The sequence below is a fragment of the Pteropus alecto genome, unplaced genomic scaffold (genome assembly GCF_000325575.1).
Source record: "Pteropus alecto unplaced genomic scaffold, ASM32557v1 scaffold52, whole genome shotgun sequence".
In the NCBI taxonomy this organism is placed as follows: domain Eukaryota; kingdom Metazoa; phylum Chordata; class Mammalia; order Chiroptera; family Pteropodidae; genus Pteropus; species Pteropus alecto.
Window position 1 is genome coordinate 3957644 of NW_006433941.1, and position 15887 is coordinate 3973530.

Consider the following 15887-nt stretch of genomic DNA (forward strand, 5'->3'; position numbering starts at 1 on the left):
ACTTTATGAATAAAAGTACTATATTATATATTTATAATAGTATTACTATTATAGCAATATAATATAAATGTGACTTTTTAATGATGAGGCAGCTATGCATACATGGTGCTTCCTAGCTTATATTGAAAGCTTATTTTAATATATCCAGTAACTTTTTTGAAAATGATAGGTTGTTCTTTATGTTTGTTTTGTTTTGTTAGAAATTTAAGTTTTACCTTTTTTGTACTTTGGGTGTCTTTTTACTTAACCCTATATACATTTAGACTAATAAATTTGTTTTATCATTCATACTCTAAAAATAGGTTATTATACTAAAATTTGTATTAATTCCAAAACTTAAAGTATTTAGATTGGACTTGAAATGAGTTATCATTTGACATTATTTTATATTTTGCCCTGTGTTGCTTAAGTTCTTATATGCTAAATAAGTTACTAATCAAGATTCAGTAGATTAATAAACAAAGGATATAAATAGATAACAAGAGAGGAAGTAGAGCTAATCTTATTTTTAAGATTATTAAAAGTATTAAATAATAAGAAAATATCATTTTAAGAAAGTAACATGTGATACCTATTAACTAAGCCAACATTAAAAACAATATAATGCCCAGAGTTGTTGAGGTTTAATAGGATCTCTATGTTTACTCACAGCTGCTTTAGAAAGTAATGGCAATTCTTACAAGGAGCTGTTAAAAATCTTTATGATATTTGATCTGTGGTAATCTCATTCCTGTTTATAATACTGCTTTGGAGTGTTAATCACAAATAAATCATTCAAAAGAAGGAAAAACTTTGGATTTTATTACAGTGTTATTTATGATATTAAAAAATCAGAAATAGTATAAATGCCTCCAGATTAGCATTAAGGATGTATTTTTAGTGAACCCTTATGCATACTATGGAGAAGCAAGGAGAAATGTATATACTATAAATTTGTTTAAAACAGAATATTTAAAAACTAGCTGTGATTATGTCTATAAAATATTCATATAGGTGAACATGGAAAAATAAACCTATTCCCATGTTCAAATAGGTGGCAAGTGACTTTTCTTTTAATATTTCCTTTGTTCCTTTTAAAGTAGGAGTGGGCATGGAAGCCCCTTACTCTGTGCACTCACTCTGGGCCCTGCGCCACGTGTCCTGTTTCCTTGCAGTGGGCTCCAGCAGCTCTGGAGGCTCCCTGTGCTCCGCAAGTGGTCGAGTGTGTGTGGGCTCCCCGCCTGGGCCATGCTGGGGGTCTTCCCCTCCAGGAGCAGAGGCAGCTCCTAGCCTGAGATACATGCCTTATGGTGCTTCACCCCCTAGTCTAGAGGGATTCATCACCTTTGAAGCCCCTGAACTGCCGGAAGAGACACTAATGGAGGTAGAGAAGATACCATTGTGCTGAATCATTGTAATGTTAATACTATAGGAGAATGTTCTAATAATGACGAAAGAGCAAAATACTATCAAAAGTTCTGAAACTTTTTTCTTTAAATTATCTTTTCTTTTTGAAAAACATTGGTGATACATTTTCAGAATATGTTGATCATTACACTCATCCATGACAGGCTTTGGTTAATAGGAAGTGACACATTTAGCTTTTGTATTGTTACTTTCTTTTTCCACTTATAGTTGACATACAATATTATATTAATTTCAGGTGTGCAACACAGTAATTAGACATTTATATAACTTATGAAGATCATCCCAATAAATCCAGTATACATCTGACACCATATGTAGTTATTACAATACTACTGATTAGATTCCCTATGCTATATTCTACATCCCCATGACTATTTTGTAACTACCAATTCATACCTCTTAATCCCCTCCCCACTTCATCATCCCCTCCATCCCCAGTCTGACAACCATCAAAATGCTTTTTGTATCTATGAGCTTGTTTCTATTGTTTGTTTATCCTCTTCTCTAGATTCCATATATAGCATTTGTCTTTCTCTGTCTGATTTCCTCCACTGAGCACAATACCCTCTAGGTTCATCCATGTTGTTGCAAATGGCAGGACTTCATTCTTTTTTATGGCTGAGTAATATTCCATTGTGTATAATACCACCTCTTCCTTATCCATTTGTCTATTGATGGACACCCAAGATGTTTCCATATCTTGGTTATTGTAAATAATGCTGCAATGAACATAAGAATTCACATGTCCCTTCAAAGTAGTGTTTTGGGTTTCTTCAGATAAATACCCAGAAGTGAGATAACCAGATTCTTTATCTCTTCTTATAGTCTTTGTTTTAAAGTCTGTTTTGTCTGGTATAAGTATTGCTACCTCAGCTTGTTTTTGTTTCCATTTTCAAGAAACATCTTTTTTCATCCCTTTACTTTCAGACTGTGTGTGTCTATCAATCGGAAGTGAGTCTCTTATAGGCAGCATATATAAGAGTCTTGTTTTCTTACCCATTCAGACACCCTGTCTTTTGATTGAAGCATTTAATCCATTTATATTGAAAGTAATTTTTGGTAGATATGTAGTTATTACCATTTTATTATTCATACTTTTTTTCTTTTTCCTTCTTCTTCCTAAAGAAGTCCCTCTAACATCAATAATACTGGCCTGGTGGTGGGTGAACTCCTTTAGCTTTTTCTTGACTAGAAAGCTCTTTATCTGTCCTTTGATTCTAAATGATAGCTTTGCTGGGTAGAGTAATCTTGGTTGTAGATCCTCACTTTTTATCACTTTGAATATTTCCTGCCAGTCCCTTCCATTCAGCGAAGTTTCTGTTGAGAAATCAGCTGATGGTTTTACCTTGTAGGTAACTGCTTTTCTCTTGCTATTTTTAAGATTCTCTCTCTGTCTTTAACCTTTGGCATTTTAATGATGATGTGTCTTGGTGTAGACCCCTTGTGATTCATCTTGTTTGAGACTGTATTGCTTCCTTGGCTTGTATGTCTTATTTCCTTCACTAGGTTAGGGAAGTTTTCCGTCATTATTTCTTCAAATAGATTTTCAATTCCTTGCTCTCTCTCTTCTCCTTCTGGTGCCTGTATGTTGCGAATGTTGGTATACTTGATGTTGTCCCAAAGACTCCTTAAACCATCCTCATTTGTTTGAATTCTTTTTTTCTTGTTGCTGTTCTAATTGGCTGTTTTCTGCTACTTCATCTTCTAAATCGCTGATTTGATCCTCTGCTTCGTGTAACCTGCTGTTAATTTGTACTCAGGTATTCTTCGTTTCGCTTATCATATTCTTCATTTCTGAATTATGTTTTCTATCTCTACTTTTATATTTTCTTTGTTAAAGTTCTCACTGAGTTCCTCTACTCTTCCCCTAAGTTCACTGAGCATCCTTATAACAAGTGTTTTGAACTCTACATCTGGTAGATTGTTTGTCTCCGTTTTGTTTAGTCCTTTTCCTGGAGCTTTGTTCTGTTTTTTTTTTTGTTTTTTGTTTTTTGTTTTTTCATTTGGTACATGTTTCTTTGTCTTCCCATTTTGGCTGCCTACTTGTGTTTGTTTCTATCTATTAGGTAGGGCTGCTATGTCTTCCAGTCTTAGTAGAGTGGCTTTATGTAGTAGGTGTGCTATGGATCACAGTGGCATAGTCGCCCTGGTCACCTGAGCCAGCTGCTCCAGGTATGTCCCTTGTATGGGTTGTGTGAGCTCTCCTGTTCTAGTTGAGCCTTGGTTGCTGTTTGCTCATCAGTGGGAGGAGTTGACCCTTGGGCTGACTGACTGTGCCCAGTGGAGGAGCTGTTGTGCAGGGGCTGACCCTACAGAGCAAGAGTCATTTTAGCTGGGCTCTAGTGCCTGCCCTGTCTGCTCTTTGGGTGTGTCATCCTCAGATGTGACCCCAGGTGGTGCTCTGGCTCAGACTGAAGCCGGCCACCTTGTGTACAGGCCAGGGCCTCCTGGGAGGGGCCCTGCTGTAGGCTAAGTTTAGCTGCAGGCTGTGTCCTACCTAGGGCCACTTGGCATGAGCCACCAAGCAATCTGCAGAATGCTGCCACCCATGCCGGGCTTGAAAGTCTCCCAGGTGGCCAAGCTGCAAACTGAGGCCAGCTACTGCTAGCGCCAGGCTTGGGGCTGCTCAAAAAGAGGTATGGGGTACGCCGAAGCCAGATGCTGTTGTTTAGGTTTTGTGAACCTTGTGACATTTTAGGAAAATCCGTAGCATCAGCCAAGACAGGCTGTTTATGTGGAAAATTCACTGGAAGTGGCTTGGGTGGGACTCCATTTGGGAGGGGTGGGTCTCAGGGACTCATCAGGGTGGGGAAACCAGTGTTAGCTATGCTCATGGAGACTCAGATATGCAGCCACCTGGGTCTTCAGGCTGAGCAGGGAGAGAGCTCAACAAAGGAACAGCACCCTTTGCCAGCACTTCTGTCTGGGAGAGGGCTACCCCTCCAGCCGTTGGCTTGAAACCAGACAATTCAGTTTCTCCCCATATGTCCCTTGTACCTTTCAAGCTGCTGCCTTAGTACTTGAACTCAGAGTGAGTGAGTCTGTCAGCGAGTAAGTTCGTGCAGGGCCCTTCAAGAGGAGTTCCTGCGACTCCCCCAGCCCTTTGTCTCACTCAGCCACAATCTCTGCTGGTTTTCATGGCCAGAAGTTGTGGGGACTTCTCTTCCCATCACTGGAACCCTGGGCTGGGGAGCCTAGTGTGGATCCGGGACTCCCTGCTCCACAGAGGGGAGACCTCTAAAGGCCAAGATATTTCTCCCGATTCTCAACCACCAAGCACGGGTATGGACCAGCTTATTTCACATCTCTGCTCCTCCTGCCAGTCTCGAGGTGGCCTCTCCTGTGTGTCCCCAGTTGTAGAATTTCTGCTGACTCCAGGCAACTCCAAAAATGGCTATTCTGTTTAGTTGTAACTTTGATGCGGTTGTGAGAGGAGGCAAGCACAGTGTTTAACTATTCCACCATCTTGACTGGAACCCTTATTGTTAAGTTTTTTAATCTAAAGTTTATTTACTATTTATAGGACTCTTGAAGTACAGTCTTTGTCTTAAAGCCATAACTTATTATTCTCAAAGCTTATTTTTCTTCATAAGATAAAAGAAAATACACGTAAACTCGGGTTTAAAAAAATAATAAACCATAATGCCAGATTCGTCACTAACACTGAGAAATAAACCTGCCAAGCAGACTGAATGCTCACAATACCTTCCCTCCATGGACCCAGTTCTACAGGAAAAAACATATCATAATCTGAAGCATACTGAGCACAAATCTAGAACAAGAAAAGTTAATTTTATGATTCCAAAGACTACCAGCTCAATTCCTCAGTCTTGATTCTAGGACAGCATTCAGTGGGACAACATTGTGTCCTTGTCCCTGAATATAATGCTGACTTACTCTGCATTTCAAATTAAAATGATTAGTTCTCTAGACCAACTAAAGAACAAATTTTCTCCCTGTGCTAGATCTCTAACATTTTTATTTTGTGTGAAGGAGAATTAAATATTTCACATAAAAGTTATAGTGCATGCAAAATTTTAGTAATGATTTATAGTAAGTTTAGTAGTAATTTTGAAAATGGGTAATCTAAGATTGGAAAAGCAACCTTCAATTTTTTCAGTCTCCATAAAATTAGACATCAATTATGTTCCAATATCTGTAGAACGTCACTGATGTATGTCAGTATATTGGAACATGTATAGTCCAGTGTGTTGTCCTAGAGCAATGATACTTTCAAAAATTGATTGGTTTATTCTCCTGTCTCTAGGAAAATGATTCTTATCCTTTTTTTTATCCATAAAAGGAGAGTAAGAATCTTAGTCTTATTTGAGATTTTAAAATACATTTATAGCTAAAAACAAATATTAATTTTAGAATACCCATTTTTAATACACGCTATTGTGTCTATCTATACTCCCTTCTCTAACTGAACAGATCACACAAATTTAGAGCTTTGGTATTAGGAATCATCGTTAACTGAAAAACCACCAGAAATTAAAATAAAGCATCTCTGAAATTATAAGTCAGTAGAATTCACTAAACTATCAAAAGTATGGTTAAGTGTTCAGAATATCCTTATAATATTGATACTTATTTTGTCATGTTTTTGTCTCATTTATATTAATTGTTCGATATTTAATTTTTTTCTGGTGAAAGCACAGTGACCTCATATCTTTGAAGCTTACTTTTGTGAGTGCTCTCATACATACACACAAACACATGCACATACTCACACTTGGTTTCATTTGTGTTTATTTTCTCACCAGTTTTCTAGAATTTAAAATTTTCAGTCTCCTTTGATCATTCTGATATTCTTAAGTATAGAAAAATATCGTCAGTGGATATGGTTGATATACAGAAATGAGTATCACCCCTTTTTAACCGGAAAGTTTTTAAGACAAATTGGCTTTGATGCAGCGAGAACACACAGATACCTTACGCCACCTCAATGTGATGCTGATGTTCACTGAATGTGTGCTGGACCTGACAGCCATAAGAGGGGGAAACCCAGAGCTGTGCACATCTGCTGTCTCCTTGTACCAGATTCAGGAGAGTGTGGTTGTGGACCAGATCAGCCAACTGAGCAAAGACTGGGGGTAGGTACCCACTTTGTCATTTACTTTAAGACTTGTTATGCTTTCTGTAAATTCATGTCTGAGATGGAGGAGGCCTTGTCATCCACTGAAGATCATATCCCATTATTAAAAGCTTCAAGGAAGTCTCTAAGTTATTCCATTGTGCTAGGTTTCACTACATGAGCCAAGACTTGGAGATTCTTCAACCTTAGTGTTGCCTTTTCCCTGTAAATCATACCCTTGAAGAGTTTAGATGATAAAGAGATTGTATTGATTTTTATCTGAGTGTTTTGTTGTATTCAAAGCACACACATCTTTTTCCATGCTGAAACTTCTCCTTTCAGGAGTCATTTGTATGTTACAAATATCAAGGAGAATGATATTCCCTTAGAAAGGCTATTTTAATGATGACCTGATGTGTAAAGAGCCAAGTCTGGCATATTGATTCACAGGGTAACACTCTGCTTTGCTGTCTTCTGGGTGCAGGCGGGTGGAGCAGCTGGTGTTATACATGAAAGCAGCACAGCTGCTAGCAGCATCTCTGCATCTTGCCAAAGCCCAGATCAAGTCCGGGAAACTGAGCCCATCCACGGCAGTGAAACAAGGTATGGGTGGAATGTGACAATGCTTGAGCTGCCCCTTTTCCCATCATGCTAAGAAAGAAAGTTTTTAATAAGGAATTACTGTGTTATTAAATGGGAAAAGATACTGCCTTTTGTTTTAGTATGTGAAGGTTTTTTTGTTTTTGGTTTTTTGGTTTGTTTTGCCATTTAATTGATATAGAGAGCAGTCAGAAAGTGTTTTATTCTCAGTCTTCTTAACCGAATGAGAGAACATATGAAAGAATCTGATTTCCAGTCGTTTTTTCAGTGATCATTTAGTGTCACTTTCCTTAAATCAGTAGGAAAGGCGCATGTCACTGTGACTTTATTTCTGGAGGAAAATTAAAATCAATTCTCCTTAACTTTTTTTCAGTTGTCAAAAATCTGAATGAACGATATAAATTCTGCATCACCATGTGCAAGAAACTTACAGAAAAGCTCACTCGCTTCTTCTCTGACAAACAGAGATTTATTGATGAAATCAACAGTGTTACTGCCGAGAAACTCATCTATAATTGTGCTGTAGAAATGGTAACCCTTTTTAAAGATTAATATAGCATAATGCTACTTATCTTGAAGAGTATCTTTTAAATTGAATATCTACTTGATGTTATCTAGCCCTTTAAAAAGAGTTTATTCCCTACCACTCCCAAGTCCCAAATATTGTGATTACCTCTTACTAAAGGAGTAATTGAACTTAACATTTAAGTAACACATTAAGTAAGGTTGGTTATGACATTTGGTAAAATTTTATTTTATCTTTTAAAAATGGCTAAAATTAAACATGATCTACTCTTTATCGTTTGCATATAAAAGCTTTAGCTGGATCTGTTTCTGTATTTTCTACTATTTAAGAAATTATGGCTTGATAAAACATTAGAAAAAATGCCACTCTATTAATCAGTCCACAAAAATTCCTATGTTCAGATTCTACTTACTGGCTTTACTTAAGTATAGACACAAAGTAAGATCTCCTTTTCCAATTGCCTAGTTATATTATTGGAAATAGTTTATTTTCTGTCTCATGTGGGGCGGAAATGCTCTGAAGTATAGATGAAATTAGGGACTGTTAAAGAATAGTAGTTAAGTGGGAGAAAAAAATTAATTATTGGCCTGATCTTATTTTTATCACAGTAACATAACAATAAAGATAATAAAGAGCCATGAAACTTCAATAACTTTCTCCTTTTGCTCTGGCTGTTTAGCAAGCTTAGAAATATTAGCACTTGTGTTTCAGTCTCCATAAAATTAGACATCAATTATGTTCCAATATATAGTCTTTCTTCATATTGCTCATCAGATGAATCTTTAATTTTTATATAGTTTGGTAGATTGTCATTTTGTAAAAATGTGTTAATTTTAAATAGATTCCACTTCAGGCTTCATTGGGCAAATGAATTTGTATTTTCTTGGAAAAGCTGTGAATCTTCTTGTTTTTGTTGACTGGTTCCAGGTTCAGTCTGCAGCCCTGGATGAAATGTTTCAGCAGACTGAAGATATTGTTTATCGCTATCATAAAGCAGCCCTTCTTTTGGAAGGCCTAACTAAGATTCTTCAGGACCCGGCAGATATTGAAAGTGTACATAAATGTAAGTTGACTTAGAAAGTAGTGTGTTTATTGATTGCAGTTTAGTTGTCTCCGAGAGGCAGAGTAGGAAGAGCATGGAGTTTAGAATCTTGCTGCCTCAGTTTGAATCTTGGTTTTCCAATATTGGGCAAATCACTTACCCTTTCTGTGCTCTCAGTTTCTTCATCTAGAAGATTAGGGAACATTGCCTACCTTGCAGAATTGTTGTAAGGATTAGAGCTAATGCTTGTAAAGTACTGATGGCTTATGTCATTAATCTTTAGATTTCTACACTGCATTACGATGTTGGTGGGTATGTGTTTGTGTATGTAGAGAACTTCATTTTTATTATTAAATAATAATAAATGCAACTATTTTAAGCCTCGTGGGCTTAGTGACTGAGGAGTCCTATAAAGACTCTACATACTGCATATTTGGTATAGACAGCAGAATAGAGATTGATAAGATACCAGGATTATATTATCACTTGTCAAATATAAGCACAGTGATCTGGTTTTTAAGGAAGAGGTAGTGGACCCATTGGAGTAAATGTGGTCATACCACGTTTTGAAGAGCCACAAGAGGATGGCAATTCTAAAATTATTTGCAACTGTGAGCAAGCTAGCTGTTAAAAATATAAATATTTATTTGATGTGCTAATCTAAATTTTACCAATGTGTGCAGCACTAAACTATGAATCATATCTAAACAGTTATCAGGCAGAAAGAAGAAAAAGTATATAGAACTGTTAACTTGGGGGCAAAATAGAACAGAGGCGAGGATGTTAGTAGAGAGTTAGTAATTTTTTAAATAAGTTTTTCTTTCTTTGGTTTTGAAAATAAAAATGATCTTTATTATGAATTTATTTTATTTCTAGATAAATCTAGTATCGAAAGAAGATTATCGGCACTCTGCTATAGCGCCTCGGCCATGTGAGCAGCAGCAGGCTTGTCCCATGGACCAGTGGTGGGATGTGAGGTGTTATGTTTGAGAGTCCAGCTTGGGTTCTGTTGCCCCATCCCCAGGAGACTGTAGTTTCTTACCTGGTGACTACCAAAGAACAAGCAGTGATTTCAAAAAAGGAAAATAATCCAAAAACTACATATTTGTAGAAAATCTGCCTTATTGGAGAAGTCACCCCTTCCCTTTTTCTTGTAGAAGCAGAAGCAAGAGTATTCCACTTGTCTTTCAGTTTGAATTTGGTAAATAAATGTACCTTAGAACTAGAATCATCAGTACAGTTATTCTTAAGGATAATTAAGAATGAAACAAAGTGAGTGGCTCTTCACTCAGTTCACCAGAGCAATGTGTGAAATTCCACGTTTACTGAGGTATAAAAATTTTTTTAAATCTACATCTCATCCAGGCAGTTTGATACTTGGGGCAAGTTTGTCTAAATCTGAGCATGCATCCTTAAACAGCTCAGGAAGAAATAAGAAGATATGAAAGATGGCTCTTAGAAGAAATTGTGAAATCTTCAATTTGATGTAATACGGACACTTGTTAATCTTCCAGAATCTTTCATATATTGCACTAATTTATTAAAACAACTCTGTATTGGATTTTGCAATTTAAAACTAACTGAGGCACAATGGACTTGTTTAAAAACTATTTTACTTGATTATATATACACATCCTTTCCAGAATTCACATGTAATATCTAGTGGACTTTTAAATGGTAAAAACTTGTGTTCATGTGAACCTTTGCATTTTTTAACCTATTCATCTACACCCACAGATTTTCTGTGATATTTTTGAGTTGCTGGTTGTTTGCTTTTGGTTGCCTTTGTTATCGTGCATGCAGAATGTGCATTGATTCCTGTGACCTCTAAGTTTATTAAAGGCTAGATTTATTTGGGCAGTATTAGGAAAAATATCAATCAAGAATTTTAATAGGGCCAAGACAAAGTTGGTGATCTAAAAGCTTGTTAATGATGTGGAGTTTCTACAAGAAGTTAGTGAAAAATAAGGTTTGATTTCTCTTGGGAAAATGGGCACCTCTCTCCAGCCTAATATCTATTTTTTATGTTAATCCTGACAATTCACCAAATAGCTTCATGGAGAATGTGGGCAGTTATGATTCCTCTGTTGTATATTATTTAGTTTCTTTTACTTACCTGCTTGAGTACTTGAATAAACCATTCTCCAGTTTTAATCTTTTTATTTTCATCCTTTTAGATAATAAATCTGACAAATTGCACAGAAGCTTGTTGGCATTAATCTAATTTTAGCATATTGCTAAAAACAAAAACATGGTTTTATTTTGACAAAGTAATGTAATTTTTACCTTATTTATCTATGAAATTCCAGCAGTTAATTTAAACACTTATTTATATGATGTTTGTAATTTTAGGTCTTTAATACAGTGTTTCTACCTCTCATTTGTAACTGCATGCATTATTCTTGAAACTAGGTAAAACTCACCCAATTGTTGTGTAATAGCCTTTTTGTTATTGCCTGTACAGATGTATATTAAGGTAAAATAAAACTGACAAAGTGTTTCTAGGGCAAAGTTGGGTCCATGTTACATGGCTTGTCAAGCCAGGTCCTTCCTCAGTGGGTTTGGAGCTTGCTTATTAATGCCCTTTCTACTGCCCAGGATTCCAGACTCTCAGTAACCATCATTCAGACTGTGTAGTGAGGATACCTGTCTCTCTCTGGAAAGGTTATAAGCACTAGTATTAGTGGTTCTCTATTTTGTATAATTTTTTCAGGGGTACAGGGCAATTCCATTTATGTTCTCTCAGTTATCACCCATGCTATTTCAGTTAATCCTCCAAATTAGGTGGGTTTATTCCATTTCCTCCTCCCCAATTTTTTTAAAACATAGAATGAAACAGGTTCACAGTGAGTAGGTGATTGGTCTGAAGTCAAGTAACTAAGGAAGGGGTTAAGCCATGCTTTGTGACTTCCAAGTTCCTTTTTCTTCCTCTCGTGTGATAAAGGTCTTGTGGTACATGGTGTGTATGAAACCGTGAAGCCTGAACAGCAGAGAACAACAAACTGTAGATTCATGAATAATGGTTCTGATTATATTTCCATTATCAAGGCTAATTGTTTGAGACTTTCGCCTTGATTATAGCAATAATAAACATACTTTATGTTTCCATGAGTATTTTTTAATTTTATATCATGTTTTATGCAATAGAAATGGACTGGCTTATACATTCATTGGTTTGACACCTATGAACCTAGAAAGTTATCGACCACACAAATGTAAATAGAGTAATCGGTGAATTTGCTAATTGGCTATTCCTGTGGTAAGGATTTGCTTTAACTGCACCCTGTGCTAGAGCCGATGGCTCCCATGGTCACATGCTCACTTCCTACCAAGAGGAATAACCAGAGCAGCAAGTGTTCTGTCTCTAACTGGAGTCATGGAGAGAAGCTAGGAGGGGAATTTATTGTTAGGACTGGGTTGTCTCAGTCTCTTTTCACAGGGTAATAAGGAGGACATTGAGTTGGACATAGTAGACATGAGGCCATTAATTCAGATGTCTAAAATGTTCTTGAGGTGATGGAAATGATTTGAGCACTGGCCTTAGAGGAAGACTTCCCACATTGAATGTATGCGTCCTCCTTGTAGTTTATATAAACAGTCTTAAATTTTTTCTAGAATAAAGCAGGGCTGTGCTTTCTCTAGGAGAATTGCCTACTGACATACTTGGCAGGGGGTAGCCATTACTTGATGTCATACTCCATTCATAGGTACATCTTAAAAGCATCTGTGCCCATCTCTACACAGCCTTGACACAAGTTACTTCCAGGTCATGAACCCCTTGAATTTTCAACCATGGAAGCTCCTGGGGCCTACCCAAGTCTCTTCCCTGTTAAAGCCCTGTGAAAATACTTTCTGTAGGGAAGGAGTCAAGATGGTATTTTCCTCACCTGAATCAGAGGAAACTACATCAGAAGCGACCTACCTAGAAAAGCACTGCAATACATGAAACTGACAATCATCCCCTAAAATCTCAACTTTTGTGGAAGAGGCCAAGCCAAACAAGTGAAGGGTCAATGTGAATATAGTGACATCACTGTACTAGAGAAAGGCATAGATACAGAAAGCCAGCTGGCAGTGCAGCCCCACTGTGCAGCAGAGGCTGTACAGTGAGGACTCAGGCACACCTGGTCCCAAGTGAGGCCATGTGGGCACTCTGTGCAGGCGAAGCTAATCTATAGGTTTTTCTCTTTTCATAGAGGACTTCTCAGACCAGTTTTTAATGTGCCATAAAGATCTTTTTCTTGTTTCATCTGAAACAGCCTCCAAGGCGCCTCCTAAGACTGGCTCTGGGCTGTGGAGGCTGCAGTGGTGACTAATCCCTGAGGACTTCCTCTCGCTCTTGGCATAGAGGCTCTTCTGAAGTTTGCACTGAGGGAGTCGCTGCACGCTGAGTGCCCTCCTGCTCTGAGACTGTCCTGCTCTTTGAGAGTTTGTTTACTAGGAAAGGCCAGCTGAGCACTCGTTTACTGAACACTGTTCTCTGTGCATAGCTGTGTATTCTTGGGCACATTCCCTAACTTCTCTATATCTGTCAGACCAGGGAAAAGGCACAGATCTGAAAGAACCGTGGCAAGATAAAGCAAGTTAGTAAGTGTGAAGTTGTTTCAACAGTACCAGGCACATGTTAAGTCTTCAAGAACTTCAGCTGTTGGAGAGGTAGTCCGTATGTAACTCCTTGCTGTTTTCTGGGAGGGAGGAGTAGAGAACAATTTATTTTGTGTTTGTTTGGGGTGAGGCCTGGATTTAGAACTTACTAGAACCACATTTGCTCTAGTTGGACAACTTCTGAAAGGACACAACTCCTTCCCCAGCTGACCCACCAGCACCTTGCTTTCAGATGTCTTAATTACCCTTTTAGGTCAGTCTGGCAGTTTTAATAAAATGTTTGTATTTGTCTAATTTATTACTTTATAAAGTGATTTATTACTTTATTACTTATTACTCACCAACACTTGCTTACCTCATTTTACAGATGGAAGTTACAGACTTGGAGAGTAATTTTCCCGAGAGAGAGGCCACGTGACTGGATAGTGGTGCAGACCACTGCCAGGGATTTGGATTGTCAGGCTGTTGGGCTGGGAACTTGGGCACAAAGCACTCTCCTCTCCACAGAGTGTGCCTAGAGTCCCATACCTGCTCACTCCCATGTCCTTCTAATGTACAGGAAGAGAGGAAGGAATATGGTTTTATGCCATTAGGTGCCCAGATGTCTCCAGCTGGAGCCATCTTCTGCCTAGCAGGAGGCAGCAAATTTCAAGAAGCAGGTGAAGTCAGCAGCTTTGTCGGCAGCTTTGTACTCCCCCTTGGGACTTGAGCTGGAGCCCAAGAAGAACAGGTTTCAGAAACCACCCTTGAAACTTGAAGCAAAAGGGCTTCTGTGACATATTAATAGACTCGAGCATTTGACCCACTCTACAGTTTCCCTGTTTATTTGTTTTTCACATGTGCCAGTGAGATTGAACAGCAGGGAATTGGTCTAGTCCCAGGTGGGAGGAGCCTCAACCCCAGGTCTGTCCAGGGGACCCCCACAGTCCCTGACTGGCTCCTAGGGTCAGTTTTTCACTGATGGCAGCAAATGCAGACCCTTTCCCAGGGAACTCCTTAGTCTGCCCCACCATTGCTGTGCAGCCTCACGCTCTCCACCTGGACCTGCTCAGCACAGAGTTCTGTGCCAGCCCCCTCAATCCTCCAGGAGGAGGATGGTATGCACAACCTGTCTTTGTCTCCACCCAGTCGCTCCTTCTCCCACTTTCCTGTCCTGCCCTCCCCATTTCAGCCCACTTAGTTGTGAGGGTCCTGTGCCCATAGGATGTGTCTGGAGGAGTATTCGTTAGCATTTGGGCCCCAACCCTACCTCAAGGAGAGTTCGGGGAGGAAGGTAGTGAGCTGGACAGGGAAAGATCTCCAAAATGCCCTTCCCATCTGAGCAATAAAATGACTTCCTACCTGACACATTTAACACCTGTTGGGAAACAGCCATAGGAAGCCTGCAACCAGGGTTTCTGATGGGGCCCTGGTAGAGACTATTGCTCTGTTTCAGCTAGAGAGTTTCTGTAAAAATGACAGGTGAAGAGATTGTAAACTCTGGAAATAAACCAAGTGATGACTAATTTAGGAATTCCCGTAAGGAGCAAAAAGTGCAGGCAGCTGAGTTGGTGTAGAATGCCTTAAATTGAAAGTAGCTCTACAGTTTCTAATGGAAACCCAGAATATTTTGAACATGAAATTTTTTTTAGTCCCTTTTACTGCGAAGAGAAAATAGCAGCACCATATACCTATAGCCTGGGAAGGACTTTTCTAAACCTAAATATGATGAAACAACTTACAAATAGAAAAAATTTAAATGCGTTTTAAGTGTCCATAAGGTGATAAAGATACTCATTGGCAGCTGTCCAAAAGAATGACAAAGTTTCCTTCTCTATCAGTAGTTTCTGGAAATGGAAATTATTGTGGGGGGTGGGTAGAAGAGTCATGTTTATATTCCATAATGCCGATACTATTTTTCCCCATGAGCTCATATGGAATCTTTTAAAGTTTTTTAGGTATAGAGGAAAAAAAACTATAAGTCAAATAACCAATTAGGAAACACATTTGCAGTAAATACAACAGACGAAGGGAGATTAAGGTGTGGGGAAATGCTAGGGGAAAATAAGGAAATCCTTTTGTTCTTGTCTCCCAGTTTGTTCCTGGACCCCCACCTCCCAGTCAGAAGCCTTACTGTGAGCAGTGGAATAAATAAATCCCTGGCATGCACAGACCAAGGGGCCCCACAGTAACATTCTGAGTCACTTGGCTCAGAATAAGGACATGGATTTGAGAGGCATTGCTGTCCTCATCTTCCCTGGTCACATGTCCCTTTGCTACCTTCCATGTGTTATTGTTTTGGGGCAAGACGTTTAGTCTCTCAGTTTTGCTTTTCCCATCTGTAAATGGAAATCGTATAGAACTTGCCTTTCAGGTTTATTGCGAGGATTAAGTGAAATAATAGTACCTGGAGAGTAGTTACCCTGAATAAACACGGTGGTATGATTAATAGTCACACAGCAATGGAACGAGGCCTGAGGACCTGGATCCATCTTCTCCACAGACAACCAAGACTGGTCAGAAGTGACTTCTGTTTCTTTTCTTTGTCAGTCAAGCAATACACTGCATTCTTTATCACATCTGTTTTTCTGAGATGTGAACCAACCTTTTCATTGAGAACATGCTAAGATAACATTTCTTAGACAAGTTGA

General features: G+C 38.5%; 1 protein-coding gene across 2 annotated transcripts in view; it reads left to right on the forward strand.

Annotated features, from left to right (window-relative positions):
- The window catches only part of ULK2 (unc-51 like autophagy activating kinase 2), a 94080-nt gene extending 82317 nt beyond the window's left edge, over positions 1-11763 (forward strand). The window contains exons 22-27 of one of the 2 annotated variants that reach the window (XM_006908416.3): positions 1155-1363; positions 6325-6503; positions 6969-7087; positions 7458-7615; positions 8538-8673; positions 9529-11763. In XM_006908416.3, the coding sequence (XP_006908478.1) occupies positions 1155-1363; positions 6325-6503; positions 6969-7087; positions 7458-7615; positions 8538-8673; positions 9529-9587 (860 nt within the window). In that variant the 3' untranslated portion in view covers positions 9588-11763. Of the gene's footprint in view, positions 1-1082; positions 1364-6324; positions 6504-6968; positions 7088-7457; positions 7616-8537; positions 8674-9528 lie in introns of both variants that reach the window. The other variant, XM_025044363.1, reaches the window with a different exon arrangement.
- The last annotated feature ends 4124 nt before the right edge of the window (positions 11764-15887 follow it).